The sequence below is a fragment of the Cnephaeus nilssonii genome (genome assembly GCF_951640355.1).
Source record: "Cnephaeus nilssonii genome assembly, chromosome: 8".
Classification (NCBI taxonomy): Eukaryota; Metazoa; Chordata; class Mammalia; order Chiroptera; family Vespertilionidae; genus Cnephaeus; species Cnephaeus nilssonii.
Genome location: NC_137079.1, coordinates 9,010,919 through 9,024,170, shown reverse-complemented (window position 1 = coordinate 9,024,170; position 13,252 = coordinate 9,010,919). Strand labels below are relative to the sequence as shown.

Sequence of the window (13,252 nt, the reverse complement as noted above, 5' to 3'; positions counted from 1 at the left end):
CCTTGGAGACACCTGAGGTTATGGTGCCAGCTGTGGATGGTCAGTCATCACTTATATGCGATGCACATGAGCAGACCTTCCCAGAAGCTAGAGTCAGGAGCGGAGGATACATCAAAATAAGCCAGACACTTATGTGATATCATCTAGAAAGAGCAGGAGGAAGATGCTAACAAGGCAATTATGACAAAATACATCTTCCCTCACTAGAACGGAAACGCATGACTATATCCACCACCTACAAAGGCAGCTGGCACAAAGGACACACCGAGTAAATGTCACCAGATAAAGGAACACAACCCAAAAAGTGCCTGATATTTCCTCAGTGGCAAGAAGAACTAGGAGCTATGATCCCTCCCTCACGCCTTCTACTCTGCACAGTCCTTTTTCACTTCTGTCTGTCCCCGTGTTCCCATTCCATTTTCTTCTGCATCTTTTCCCTATTTCACCACATTCAACACCTTCCCAACCCCACTCCTGATACTATAACAACACTCAATTAAATGTTAAAATGCTATTGAATAAATATATATATACATCTTCCTAAAGAAAACAGTTAACCTAATACACTTGTATTCTTTGAGGTTAGCATACCTTAAATTCACGACCTTGAGCTATAAGACTTCAAGAGGCTTGAATAAAATAATACATTAGAGTAACACATATTTTGTTTTTGCTAAAAACAAATAACATTTAATTTTATAAAATTTCAGGGAAAGTTAGAGAGATTCAGGTACGTGATAGCCTTTTATACAGGTTGGGGCAAAAATAGGTTTACAGTTGTGAGCACATGAAACACAGCTTATTCTTCTATTATTATTTATTAATTGTTGTATTATTTTCCATGTGAACAACTGTAAACCTATTTGCCCAACCCTGTATTTTCATTTTAACTCAAATATGGTGATAATCACAAGCCATTCATAATTTTGTCATTGTAAGGTGCCTTTCAGTATACCTGAATTGGGAAGGGGGGAGAGGAGAAACAGGGATGAGAGATTTGCTTAAAAATAAGTACCAGTACACAAATCATAAAGAACTGTAAAAACGCCTCTGCTGTCCTTCCTTGCTCCCTCACTGTTGCTCTACCTTCTGAATTTCTTGTTCTGGCCAAATGATTCTTCATCAAGGTGGAATTTTGAGTGGCCACATACCAAGCTATAAAGATATAAGAACACCATAATGACCAACTTTTTAATCAGAAGTAAGTTGGAGATGCCAAATTGTTGATATGTTAATCTCCCTAGGGCAGTGGTCGGCAAACTCATTAGTCAACAGAGCCAAATATCAACAGTACAACAATTGAAATTTCTTTTGAGAGCCAAATTTTTTAAACAACTTCTTCTAACGCCACTTCTTCAAAATAGACTCGCCCAGGCCGTGGTATTTTGTGGAAGAGCCACACTCAAGGGGCCAAAGAGCCCCATGTGGCTCGCGAGCCGCAGTTTGCCCACCACTGCCCTAGGGCAACGGTTTTCAATGCATGTGCCACAAGAGACACACAAAGAATTTATAAAATATGCCATACCTGACTGTTTAGTCAGGGGCACTGACCTCTTTTCCTTTAGATTGTCAAATAGAAAATTGACAACAGCCAACACAACAATAGCCATCTGGTATGAACGAATAAAAATTATACCTTTTTTTTCTCCAGATTGGGCAAGAATTATATATTTTGGTGCACTGTAGAATTTTAGTAATTAGTTTATGTGTGCCATGAGATGAAAAAGGTTGGAAATTGCTGCCCTAAGGTCTTACTACTAGTTATGGTTCTTTTAATTATTTTATCATAATTGAAGCACATTAAAAAGCCAGCATTTCCCTATGCAAACATGTAAATATTTAAAGCCAAAGCTATCATTTAAAAATATAGACAAGGTATTTTACAGATCCAAATGATAAACTACAATCCTGTATGTCTCAAAAAGCCTGTACATATGCCAGAGAAATCAGTTCTATCTATCTATCTATCTATATATCTATCCAGGAGTGAAGTAACAGGGTGGATCATCAACTTTATAGGTGGTCTTGCCAAGTCAGTAAGTCAACATCAAGAAATCTCATTAGCACCTACCTTTCCAAGTCACAGGAATAGGTCATGGTGACGACCTATGATGATATTCACAGTGACTGGAGTCTATGAAAACTTCTTTTAAAGATATTTTTATTGATTTTTAGAGAAAGAGAAAGGGAGAGAAAGAAAAAAAATATCGATATAAGAGCAAAACATCAATGGGCCACCTCCTGCACACCCATTGAGCCCGAAACCCAAGCATGCGTCCTAAATTCAACCGTCAACCTTTTGGTTCATGGGACAACAACCAACCAACTGAGCCACACCAGGAAAAAACATTTTTTTAAAGCATCAGGTCAAGAGGTCTTTTTAAATAGTCCGAAAATGTGTAAGAAAACGAATTCTAGTTTGCTTAGAGTTTATTTCCTATCTACTCAATAGACAAGGGCCCCTAAATAGAATGATAAGGAAATTAGGAAATAGAATACAATCTTTGTTAAATAAAGTTATATACACAAACATGCATGTATAAAGAACACTAACAACGGAAAGGGATTACTAATTATAACTATAAAAAAGATGAGTACCTGTAAATTCTGAATTGATCCTAGTTCATCCACTAGCACGATGCCTGGCCCACAGTAAGATCAGAGTAGTTATAATGTTTGTGGGAAAGGCTCACTATTTTAGGCCCAGGTCTCCCAAGGTTTAACTCGAGTGTTTCAAATCCCAAACTTACAATTTAATAAGCTTCACTTCAAATCAATAGGATCCTGACAAAACCGCATTACCACTGAAATTTCCCTTCTATTCTTTTACCCACTAAAGTCACGTTTAGGAGCCAGTGTAGCATTGAGCCTATGGAAACCGTGAATAAGGCACTTGACATTTTGGTATGTGATCAACCAATCCACAGACTGAGTTTTAAACAGGTTCTCAAGCCAAGGAGTGAAGGAGCAAGTCCATATTTGCCTGCCTCATTTAGGCTCCGTAGGTGGTTGAATTGTATAACACAAGACACAAAAACAACAACTTTTAATCCATTTAGTGGCATGGGCTGTCCCAGGCTAATCAGTCAACAACATCAATGCCCCAAATCCGTTTGGTTTGTGCTCTCTGTGTGGGGCTGAGGTTAACAGGAGTAGCCCTAGAGAGTAGATGCAGAGATGGATCACAGTTGAGCCCTCAGAGAATACTGACGTTGAGATGAACATACCATATGAATCGTCTGTCTTGAGTTTGCAGCAACACTAATCTGCAGGCATGATGGAGGTTACAGTAATATTAATGTTTCTTTTGGCTTTGTCTTAAATGACTGTGCTTCAAGAAAATCTCAGTATATTTCATTTTCATATAATGCATTTCTCATGCTGCATGTAAAATGCATGGAGAGACATGACATTTTAGTCCTTGGCATGTCAGTTGTGACCAGCCTCCTACCTAGCTTCATAGAGAACATGAGCTCTCTCCCAGCTGTCCTGAAAATTGCATGACTGGCCACGCTGGTGTTTTAATAACAACTCCCTTCTTGTCTGTAAAAGAAAATGATAAGTATGCATGAATATACGTGTGTTTTCAAAAGTTTGCATGAAATAGCGATGTATAAAAGAAATATACCTTAGCTCTACAGAGCCTCTGAAGAGTCCAAGATCACTGTATTTGCTCTCTAATCATTAATTTCCAGGTGACAAGCATTTGTTGGTTGTTCTAGAGCCTGTATTAAATCACTGAACAGTTTGTAAAAGCATATTCCTCACAAAATTAAAGAGTGACATAGAAAACGTTAAAATAGTCCAAATAAAATGTTTACAACATTGCCTTAAAACATAATCTGTATCACATAACCTACATGTTTCTAAGTGTGATTCAATTAAACTCAACTGCATTTCTGAAACGCACTTATTTTGAAATGTCTAGCCTAAATATTTCATTGGACCTTCATGTGGCCTATTCAGTTACTATTTGTATGGACCATTCATTAATCTTTTTAATTTTAAATACTGCACCTCAGAAATGTAAGAGGATGCCCAGCCAATGTCATTTCCCTGCACCATTTGTCTGTGATCTTGTCAAGTTTAAAATGATCTGGCCTACGTTTAAAAAGGGAGTATGGTCCACCTTTTCCACTTTATATATACAACCTGTTGATGTGTGACCTTCAACTTGCATATCGCCTGGTAGAACAGGGCCAAAAAATGCGCTGTCGCCTGTACCTTTCAATTGTGTGCAACTTTTTTCAACCACAAATTTTTAAATGTCCTTTCTAGTTAAAATAAATCGTAGCCAGAAGTCAACACTTTGTTTTAATTTGATTTAATTCACTTCTCACTTTTTGTCTTCAATTCCTGTTAACCTCTCTGTCCTTGTTCTCTTTGTTCCTCTGTCTGGTTTTTCTGGTCCCGTGTCCCCTCTGTGTCACGTGGTCATTAACACAGTGGATGCAGTACTCCGTCCGGTGTGGACGGTAGCAGTGGACGTAGCACCCCTTCTTCCATCAGCACTGTTAGTACTATTTGCCCGGGTGACTTGAAAGTTGCTGCTAAGATGGCCCCTAACATTCCTTTGGAAATGGAACTTCCCGGTGTGAAGATTGTACATGCTCAGTTTAACACTCCCATGCAGTTGTACTCAGATGACAATATTATGGAAACTCTGCAGGGTCAGGTTTCCACAGCGCTAGGGGAAGCACCCTCGATGAGGTAATACGAGTCATTTTGAACCGTGGGCATACTAACTAAACACGTGGGCAATGTCAGCTTTCCGGGTGTCTTTTAACACTGTCTGAACTGAAAGAAAGCTATGTGAAAAGCTTTAAGAAAGAAATACTAAGGATTTATTGCAAATATCTAGGTCTAATGAGAACAGTGATTTGAAGAATTAAGTAGAGCTTTATGTGGCCAATCGTAATAAACTAAAATCATGGGAGGGCCAAATGTATATGTGTTTTGAAAAGCTACAATGTACTTTACAAGTTATGGTACAATACCTCTCAAAAGTGATCAATAATCTAGCATACTCTATGTTTCTCCTTGGAGGGTCAAAAATTGGGAAGGGATGAGAGGTCCAGAGGAGTTTTAAAATAAATGATACTTCTCCCTTCCAATGGCATCTTGTGGAGAGGTCATTATTTTCCATTTAAAATTTCTGCCATGAATAAGGGTTTATAAGTGAATATCTTAAGCTGTTAATGTAGATATTTAACTTCCAATGGTCTCTATTTTAATTTTTTCTTTATTATAAACATTTGTTTAAAGTACTTTTGCCATCAGTTTTTTTTCAATTAAAAATTTATTATAAGAAAAATCTTATTATTTTTTAATATTACAGAACCACTTTTTATAAATTAAAATAGTATCATTCTTAAGTGTGCTATGTAACAATATGTCAAAGCTATTTATTGGGATGAATACAATAAGATAATAGCATAATGTATCTCAAAGCCAATTTGCAAGGAAATTCAGATATAATTGTCTTCACAAATGATATAGATAATAAAATTATGTGTGGATAGTAATTACCTTTTCTAGGCAATGTCATGAAATGACATAAGCTAATAAAGCACTTAGTGCCTGACATGTAGTTTTATTGTGGCATTTTTTATTGTTCATCATGAATATGTTTGTCAGAAGTTTATTAAAATAAAGCTTCCGGGGTTGTTGTAAATGATTTTTAATGTGGCTATTTAGGAAAAGTAGTGTAGTCAATATAACTCACATATACGTGGAAGTTTCTACCTGAGGTGCTTTCAACCACTGGCAGTATGAATTCCTTCCATTAGCAAGAAAAATGATACCTTTGTGGTTTCCAGGAGTTAACAAAGCAAATTAATCCTAAAAACAAAATTAAACCACATACTGTTAGCATCAGAAATGAACCTGAATGTAAGGACAATTTGATGACTGAGAATCATCGCACTGGGCTCACTCCTGCACTTGTTATCATGTGTATGTTGTCTCCTTTTTTCTGAGAAAATGTTTATTTTGGTCCTATTTATAATTATCTATTCATCAGACACAAGTCTGTTTTTAAGTTACTATTTCCTAACCATCGCCTCTTAGTGGCCCTCCATCGTATTTGGCCCAATGGAGACGGGCCGTGTGAGCCTGAGGTTAATGAATGATGTTTTGAAGGCAGCCGCGTGAATACACGCTATTTGGGAACTGAGGCAGAGAGGAGCCTGAGAATGCTGAGTCTCCGCAGGAGTTACTGCAGGTGTAGGATGGCTGTGTGCTGCTTGGCGCCCGCCTGCTGCCCGCACACCCCTGACGCTGCCTCGCCTGCCGTGTTGTTTCAGTGAACCCACAGCCTCGGTGCCCCCCCAGTCGGACGTGTACCGGATGCTCCACGACAATCGGGAGGAGCCCTCCCAGCCCCGCCAGTCGGGCTCCTTCAGGGTGCTCCAGGAGCTGGTGAACGATGGTGAGTCGCCGGGACGCCTGGTGCCAGTGATGGGCAGAGCCTGGTGGCAGGCCAGGGGGAGGGGAGACGGCAAACAGACTGGGAATGGAAGGCTACACATGCATTGTATTCGGAAATCAAATGAGTCTCCGCCCAGAGGGTTCGGGTGGTACCTGGATTAGGAGAGGCGCTGCCAGGACGTGACCTTTGGTAAAAAGGCACCCCACGCAAATTCCATCCACAGCGCTCCAGGGCTGGCTGAGCTTCCACATTGTAAACAGAGTTGTAAGTGGACGCGGCAAAATTTCTCGGCCTCCCATCCCCCAGAGTATCGTCATCAAAATCTAAAAGTAACCAGGTGACGAACCCGTGGTGCGTTCCCAATTCTGCGCTAAGCACTTTGCCCCCATGACCATTTCCCGCTCGCGGTGACTGCGAGGGAGGCGCTGTTGCCACTGAGAGGGTGGGTTTGTTCAAAGCCACACAGCCAGGAAGAAGCAGAGCTGGGTCCGCAGCCGACTCCCGCTGTCTTCAGGGCTCACACTCGTACCAATATTTCCCCACCTCCAAGAGGTAGGTACTGTCCTTTCCAAGTTGCACAAAAATGCATAATGCCCCCTTAGGATGGCTAGTCTCAAAAATAAAGGGACAATAACAAGCATTGTGAGGATGTGGAGAAATGAGGACCCTTGTGCGTGGCTGATGGTCCCGCCAGTGATGGCAGTTCCTGAAAAAAGTCAACATAGCGTCACCTCGTGATCCAGCGATCCCACTCCTACGTATACACTCAAGAGAGTTAGGTAAGGCAGGGACTCAAACAGGTACTGGCCCACCAATGCTCCTAGCAGCGTTTTTCACAAAAGCCAAGTGATGGAGATAATCCAAATGTCTACTGATGAAGAACAAATAAAATGTGGTATATGCATATGATGGAATACTATTCAGCCTGAAAAAGGAATGAAATTCCGGCATGCCGCAACATGGATGAAACTTTAAAACAGTGGTTCCCAACCTTTCTAATGCCGCCACCCTTTAATACAGTGCCTCATGTTGCGGTGACCCCCAACCATAAAATTATTTTCGTTGCTACTTCATAAGTGTAATTTTGCTACTGTTAATGAATCGTAATGTAAATATCTGTGTTTTCCGATGGTCTTAGGCGACCCACGGGTTGAGAACCGCTAGCAGGGTCGCCTAAGATCATCGGAAAACACAGACATTTACATTACGATTCATAACAGTAGCAAAATTACACTTATGAAGTAGAAACGAAAATAATTTTATGGTTGGGGATCACCACAACATGAGGAACTGTATTAAAGGGTCGCGGCATTAGAAAGGTTGAGAACCACTGCATTAAAACAGCCTAAGTGAAGTAAGCTCAACAAAAGGACAAATATTGTATGATTGTAGTTATATAAGTATGAGGTACCTGGAACAGACAAGTCATGGAGACAGAAAGTACAGCAGAGGTTACCATGGTCTGGGAGGAGAGGATGATGGGGAGTTATTGCTTAATGGGTAAAGAGTTTCTGTTTGAGATGATAAAAAATTTCTAAAAATAGATATAGGCAACAATTTTATAACGTTTGTGAATGCACTTAATGCCACTGAAGTACACCCTAACAACATTAAGATGGTCAATTTTATATTAAGTATATTTTACCACGATTAAAAAAAATGCAAAATCTCTGCTCCTTTGAGCATTTTGTAACAGCTTCCTACCACAACAAAACTGCTCACTGACTGCTCACTGCAGGCCTGTTCAGCACAGGATATGCTTGAGCTACCCCACTCCTTCGGAAAGGAGGCTGCGGGTGCACCTTGGGAATTCCTCCGGGTCAAGTGCACGCCTTAAAATAGACTCCAAGTACACACTGCAGCCAGCTGTGCCTTTGCCATAAAAGGCGACACTTTGCTTTTCAGATGACCGTCCCTCCGGCACGCGGAGCGTGAGAGCTCCAGTTACGAAAGCCCACGGCGGCGCGGGCGGCGCGCAGAGGATGCCGCTCTGTGACAAGTGCGGGAGTGGCATTGTGTGAGTTTCACGGTTAACCCGGCGGGGGGGGGGGGGGGGGGGGGGGGAGGGGGGAGGGTCCCCGTCAACCTTGGGAGCAGCTGTTTCTGTTCATTGACTTGAAATGCAACGTCCACCGCACATCTCTCCTTCGACCAGAATTCCTTAGCTGTACCCTCACATGGGCGCATAACGTGAGTCAGCAAATCTCGACTTACCATTTCAGATGATCCTCATGAAAAGAAAAATTGCCCAGAGTATATTTAAAAAGTCATTTCCAAGAATCAAAACTTCCCTTCAGAACCGCCCCCCCCCCCCCCACTTTGTTAAGGTACCAACTTTGAGGTTTTCCTGTTCTGTCTAAACCCAGGGAAACACACACACACACACACACACACACACACACACACACACACACACGGCGGCCACCGGGTTGTTCTTGACAACACATTCTCTTTCCCCCGTTTCTTAAGTGGCACAAATATTCAAACACGATTTTTAAAAATAGAGTCCCAGCTTCCCTGTCCAGGGCCTTTATGCTTGAACGCCCACACTTGCTAGTTCACATCTTCACGTGAACCAGGTCGATCTCACTCTCTCCCCGCAAATGCCCCGCGGCCACTTCTCCCATCCGGTCTGTTCTGCTACAGTAGCCACATGGAGGCACCGCGTGTCCAAGCGTCCAGGGGACGTCCCAGGAGGCAAGGCGGTGGGAGACAAGCCTGGCCAGAGCGGAGCGGTTAGGAGGAGCCCAGTCTGCGTGGCTCAGCGGTTGAGCGTCAACCTAGGAACCAGGAGGTCACAGTTCGATTCCCAGGGTCAGGGCACATGCCTGGGTTGCAGGCTCCATCCCCAGTGTGGGGCGTGCAGGAGGCAGCTGATCTATGATTCTTTCTTGTCATTGATGTTTCTATCTCTCTCTTTATCTCTGAAATCAGTAAATATATATTTTTGATATATATTTATCAATATATATATTGATAAATATATATATCAATATTTTGGGGGGGGGCAGGGGAAGCAGGCAGGACAGGAAGCTCAGGAGTAGAGAGGATCTCAGCAGGGAGGTGGTGATTTCAGCAAAAGCAATTGCTGCTCCTAAATGGCAGCGAACTGTTTGCCAGGAGAGGCAAGTTCCCCGCTGTGGGAACGCCCCCCCCCCCCCCCCCTACGCCCCGCGATCCGTGTTTTCTGTGCGGCACAGAGCAGAGGCTGGGCCACCACCCTAGAGAGCCGGGACGTTCAGTTGTGTAGGCAACGACCTTGGCCAAGGTCGGAATCCTCTGCAGAATCACGCCTCCCTCCTTCAGGGAAACAACGGGGAGGGGGGAATAAAGGAACAACCTATCATTTTCATGGCAACGACTTGTTTGCAAATCTGAAAAGCAGTCATCTCAGAGGGAGACGCCTGATGGTGTGTCCTGGCCGGCATGCATCCCCCCCCCACACTTACATCCGTGCGGCCGCTGTGCCCTGCGTGCCGCCGGGGGCTCTGGCATCTGATGTGACTCAGACACCGCCTGCCTCCCCTGCCCTGTCCCCTGTGAGCCAGGGCTCGCCTCTGTGGCTCTGACTCGTCTCCTTTCCTCCCCAGCGGGGCCGTGGTGAAGGCGCGGGACAAGTACCGGCACCCCGAGTGCTTCGTGTGTGCCGACTGCAGCCTCAACCTCAAGCAGAAGGGCTACTTCTTCGTGGAGGGGGAGCTGTACTGCGAAACCCACGCCCGCGCCCGCACGAGGCCCCCCGAGGGCTACGACACGGTCACGCTGTATCCCAAGGCCTAAGCCCTCCGCAGGCCGAGCAGCACGCACACGCAGTTACACGGGACGACGGTCATGACTTTGGGCAGAAGTCGAGCAAACTGTTGAGTCCAAAACTAACACCCCAAGCTTTCCATGTTCATGCTGCAGCGTGCCAAGGCGAGGGCCGGGCGGCCGGCCGGCTGCAGCGCAGACACGCCTTCCGCTGTGTTTACAGCTCTTTCTCTCTTTGGGGTCAGCAATAACTTCAGGACAGGTACACCGAGCATTTTCTCTTTCTTTGTATGTCAAACTCCACAATTTACATTTATATTATGACCATCGAACACGTAAACATCAAGCTACTGGGGGGAGTCTAATGGTCTTTCCTTACCAAGCTGGTTTTGCGGTGCAGTCAGTACCGAACGATAGCCTTGTATTCTAACACAGCCCGCCGTTGTCTGTTACCTGCTTCAGCCGTCAAAGTGCACGTCGGGGAAAGCCCTGGGTTTCTCTCGTGTCCTCTGCAGCCGTCACACCACTGGATGCGCGTACGTACGTAAGAACCACGTGAAACATCGGACGTGTGTCTAGTGAGGTGGCGCTCCATGGATGCAGCGGACATCAACATTCCCGCGAGGGGGCCCACTCCTATGTGCCACTCGGCTACTTTAAGAAAATGTGGCTTCTTTGGTGTTTAGTACTCATTTGCTCTTTCTTAGGAGCCCCGGTTTCCGCTGACAGGAGAGGCGTTGACGTTTGCTAGTTAAAGGGGATGCTGTCACTTTCAGATTAAACCCGTTTCTTTGGCTTTGAAATAGTCTCTTTCATTTCAAATGTCTCTTGCACGTCGATGTTCAGTCAAATCCAAGGTGCAGGCTCCATGGAGGCTGTTTCTTGGTGCTCACAGGTTACTCACCACCCCCTCCTCCTTCCCAAGCCAGCATCTCCAAGAGGAGACAGTTGGGGGGCGGGGAGGGGGGGAGCTGAGGAAGAGAGGGGCTGCTGGTCCCCTGGGCCCTGCTTGCAGCCCCCGCCCCAGTCCCTGGTTTGCCTCCTGGTCTGTTTTCTCAGCATAGTTGGGTCTAGGCCCGTGGTCGGCAAACTGCGGCTCGTGAGCCACATGGGCTCGTTGGCCCCTTGAGTGTGGCTCTTCCACAAAATACGACGGCCTGGGCGAGTCTATTTTGAAGAAGTGGCGTTAGCAGAAGTTTAAGTTTAAAAAACTTGGCTCTCAAAAGAAATTTCAATCGTTGTCCTGTTGATATGTGGCTCTGTTGACGAATGAGTTTGCTGACCACTGGACTAGGCCATAACCCCACCCTCACCAACGCTGCCACAGCGACCGCTCAGCCCTCGCTGGAGCCGGGCGTGGACTCCAGGGAGCGCTGGCCTCTGACGCTGCTGGTCACCGTGCCTCTCCCACGGTGGGCTAAGACAATGCCCCTGACCTTCACGTCTTACCTGTTTCCCATGCTCCTCACTGGGGACACATGGGAGCTTCTGGAACTGTCCCCTCCAAGGACAAACCGTGGGGACCGGCAGGGTGGGGCAGGGGGACTGTGACAGGCCCCCGTCTCGTGGCCTCGTCATCTCCAGTCCCCGGCAGCTGCTGCCGACACGCCTCCTGTAGTCCGCAATGGAAACAGGGCACACGCCCGCCGGATGGCTCTGGATTCTCCCAAACTCACGAAGAATCTGGCCCTGGCCTGTCTGCGGTGTTGAGCCAGTGAGGGGAGCCAGGACGCCTGTCCGGCTGCTGTGGGCACTTGTGGTTGCAACTGGAACCCCAGCGCCGAAACATCCATCCCTTCGCAGAGCTACTACAAGGAAGTAAGTCAGAAACGCTGAGACCAAAGAAATGAATGGCTCCACGCGGCATCCCGCTTGGGGTTCAGGCGTCAGGCTCAAGTGTTCTGTTCTGGGGAAGATCCAAACGTAAAGGCCGGGAAGCTGAAGAGCAAATGCGTGGTAACTGACCTCGAAACCCTGAGGAGGTTAAAATGCAGAGCAGGTGGAGCACCTGAGAAGCACCCAGCCTCCCTTCGGCTTCGGGGGAGGCGTGGGAATGAATGAGCAGCACCCGATTACGTCTGGACTAGAGGGTAAAGGCGGGGTTCCTACAAGGAGGCGCCAGTGGCAGCTGCTGGAGAAGCACCAAACCCCCCAGGTGTCCCCACTGCACCCCACACTGTCACACGCCCCAGGGCACTTCCCCGCCTGCTGGGTGGTCTGTGGAGAGGGTGAACCCGGACTCAGGAAGCCCAGTGGGGAGCACGTGTACCCCACTGAAAAGGGTTCGATTGAGTGCGAATGAAAGACTCGTGAGAAAAGGGCTCGCCTACGCAGCCTCAGTCACCTTCACTATTTGCCCAGGGCCTTGTGGGGGAGGAAGGGCGCCGTGCCCCCCTGCTCAGCTGCCTCAGCCGGAAGGAAAGCTTCGGCGTCACACCCCGCTATCCTCGGTGCTCGTGGTCCAGAGCCTGCTGTTACTCTGCCCCTCGAGTTCTCTTCCCGGCTCAGGGTTCCCACTCCGGTTCTCTCCGCCCCGCACTCTCCCTTCTCAGCCTGCAAACATGCTCAGATCGCCACGCCATTCTAAAAATAGCCCTCACATCCACTCCTTCCCAAGCTGCCTTGCTGTCTCCGTGTCGATCCCTTTAGCACCCCAAAGGTCTCAGATTAGACCCTCCCTTCCCCAGCATCCCCACCATCTGCCTTCTTAAAGTGGCAACCAGCTTCCCCAAGAGCCAAGGCCGGTGGCGATCCTTGGTGAGTCGTGGGGTTCATTTTTCTGAATGGACACAACCAAGTTGTTTCCTGAATAGACACACTAGCAGTGGTCGGCCAACCGCGGCTCGTGAGCCGCGGTTTGCCGCTTTGTTGACTAATGAGTTTGCCGACCACTGCACTAGAGGAAACTCAAAGAAGGCTGGCCTGGAGGCGTGAGCATTGGCATCAAGCCCTCGAGCTGTCGGAGGCCCACAACCCAGCCGAGACCCCCTGAGTCACCAGCACATCGGCCCCCTTTCTCTGGCCCAAGCACGAGGCTTAGGACAAATGCCCAAACTTGTTATACATGAGGAG

The 13,252-nt window shown here is 46.4% G+C and overlaps 1 protein-coding gene across 2 annotated transcripts in view; it reads left to right on the top strand.

Annotated features, from left to right (window-relative positions):
• PDLIM3 (PDZ and LIM domain 3) overlaps positions 1-10,970 on the top strand; it is a 30,930-nt gene extending 19,960 nt beyond the window's left edge. The window contains exons 5-8 of one of the 2 annotated variants that reach the window (XM_079779167.1): positions 4,447-4,710; positions 6,306-6,430; positions 8,336-8,447; positions 10,021-10,970. In XM_079779167.1, coding sequence (XP_079635293.1) covers positions 4,447-4,710; positions 6,306-6,430; positions 8,336-8,447; positions 10,021-10,210 — 691 coding nt within the window. In that variant the 3' untranslated portion in view covers positions 10,211-10,970. The remainder of the gene's footprint in view (positions 1-4,446; positions 4,711-6,305; positions 6,431-8,335; positions 8,448-10,020) is intronic. The other variant, XM_079779166.1, reaches the window with a different exon arrangement.
• Positions 10,971-13,252: the final 2,282 nt, after the last annotated feature.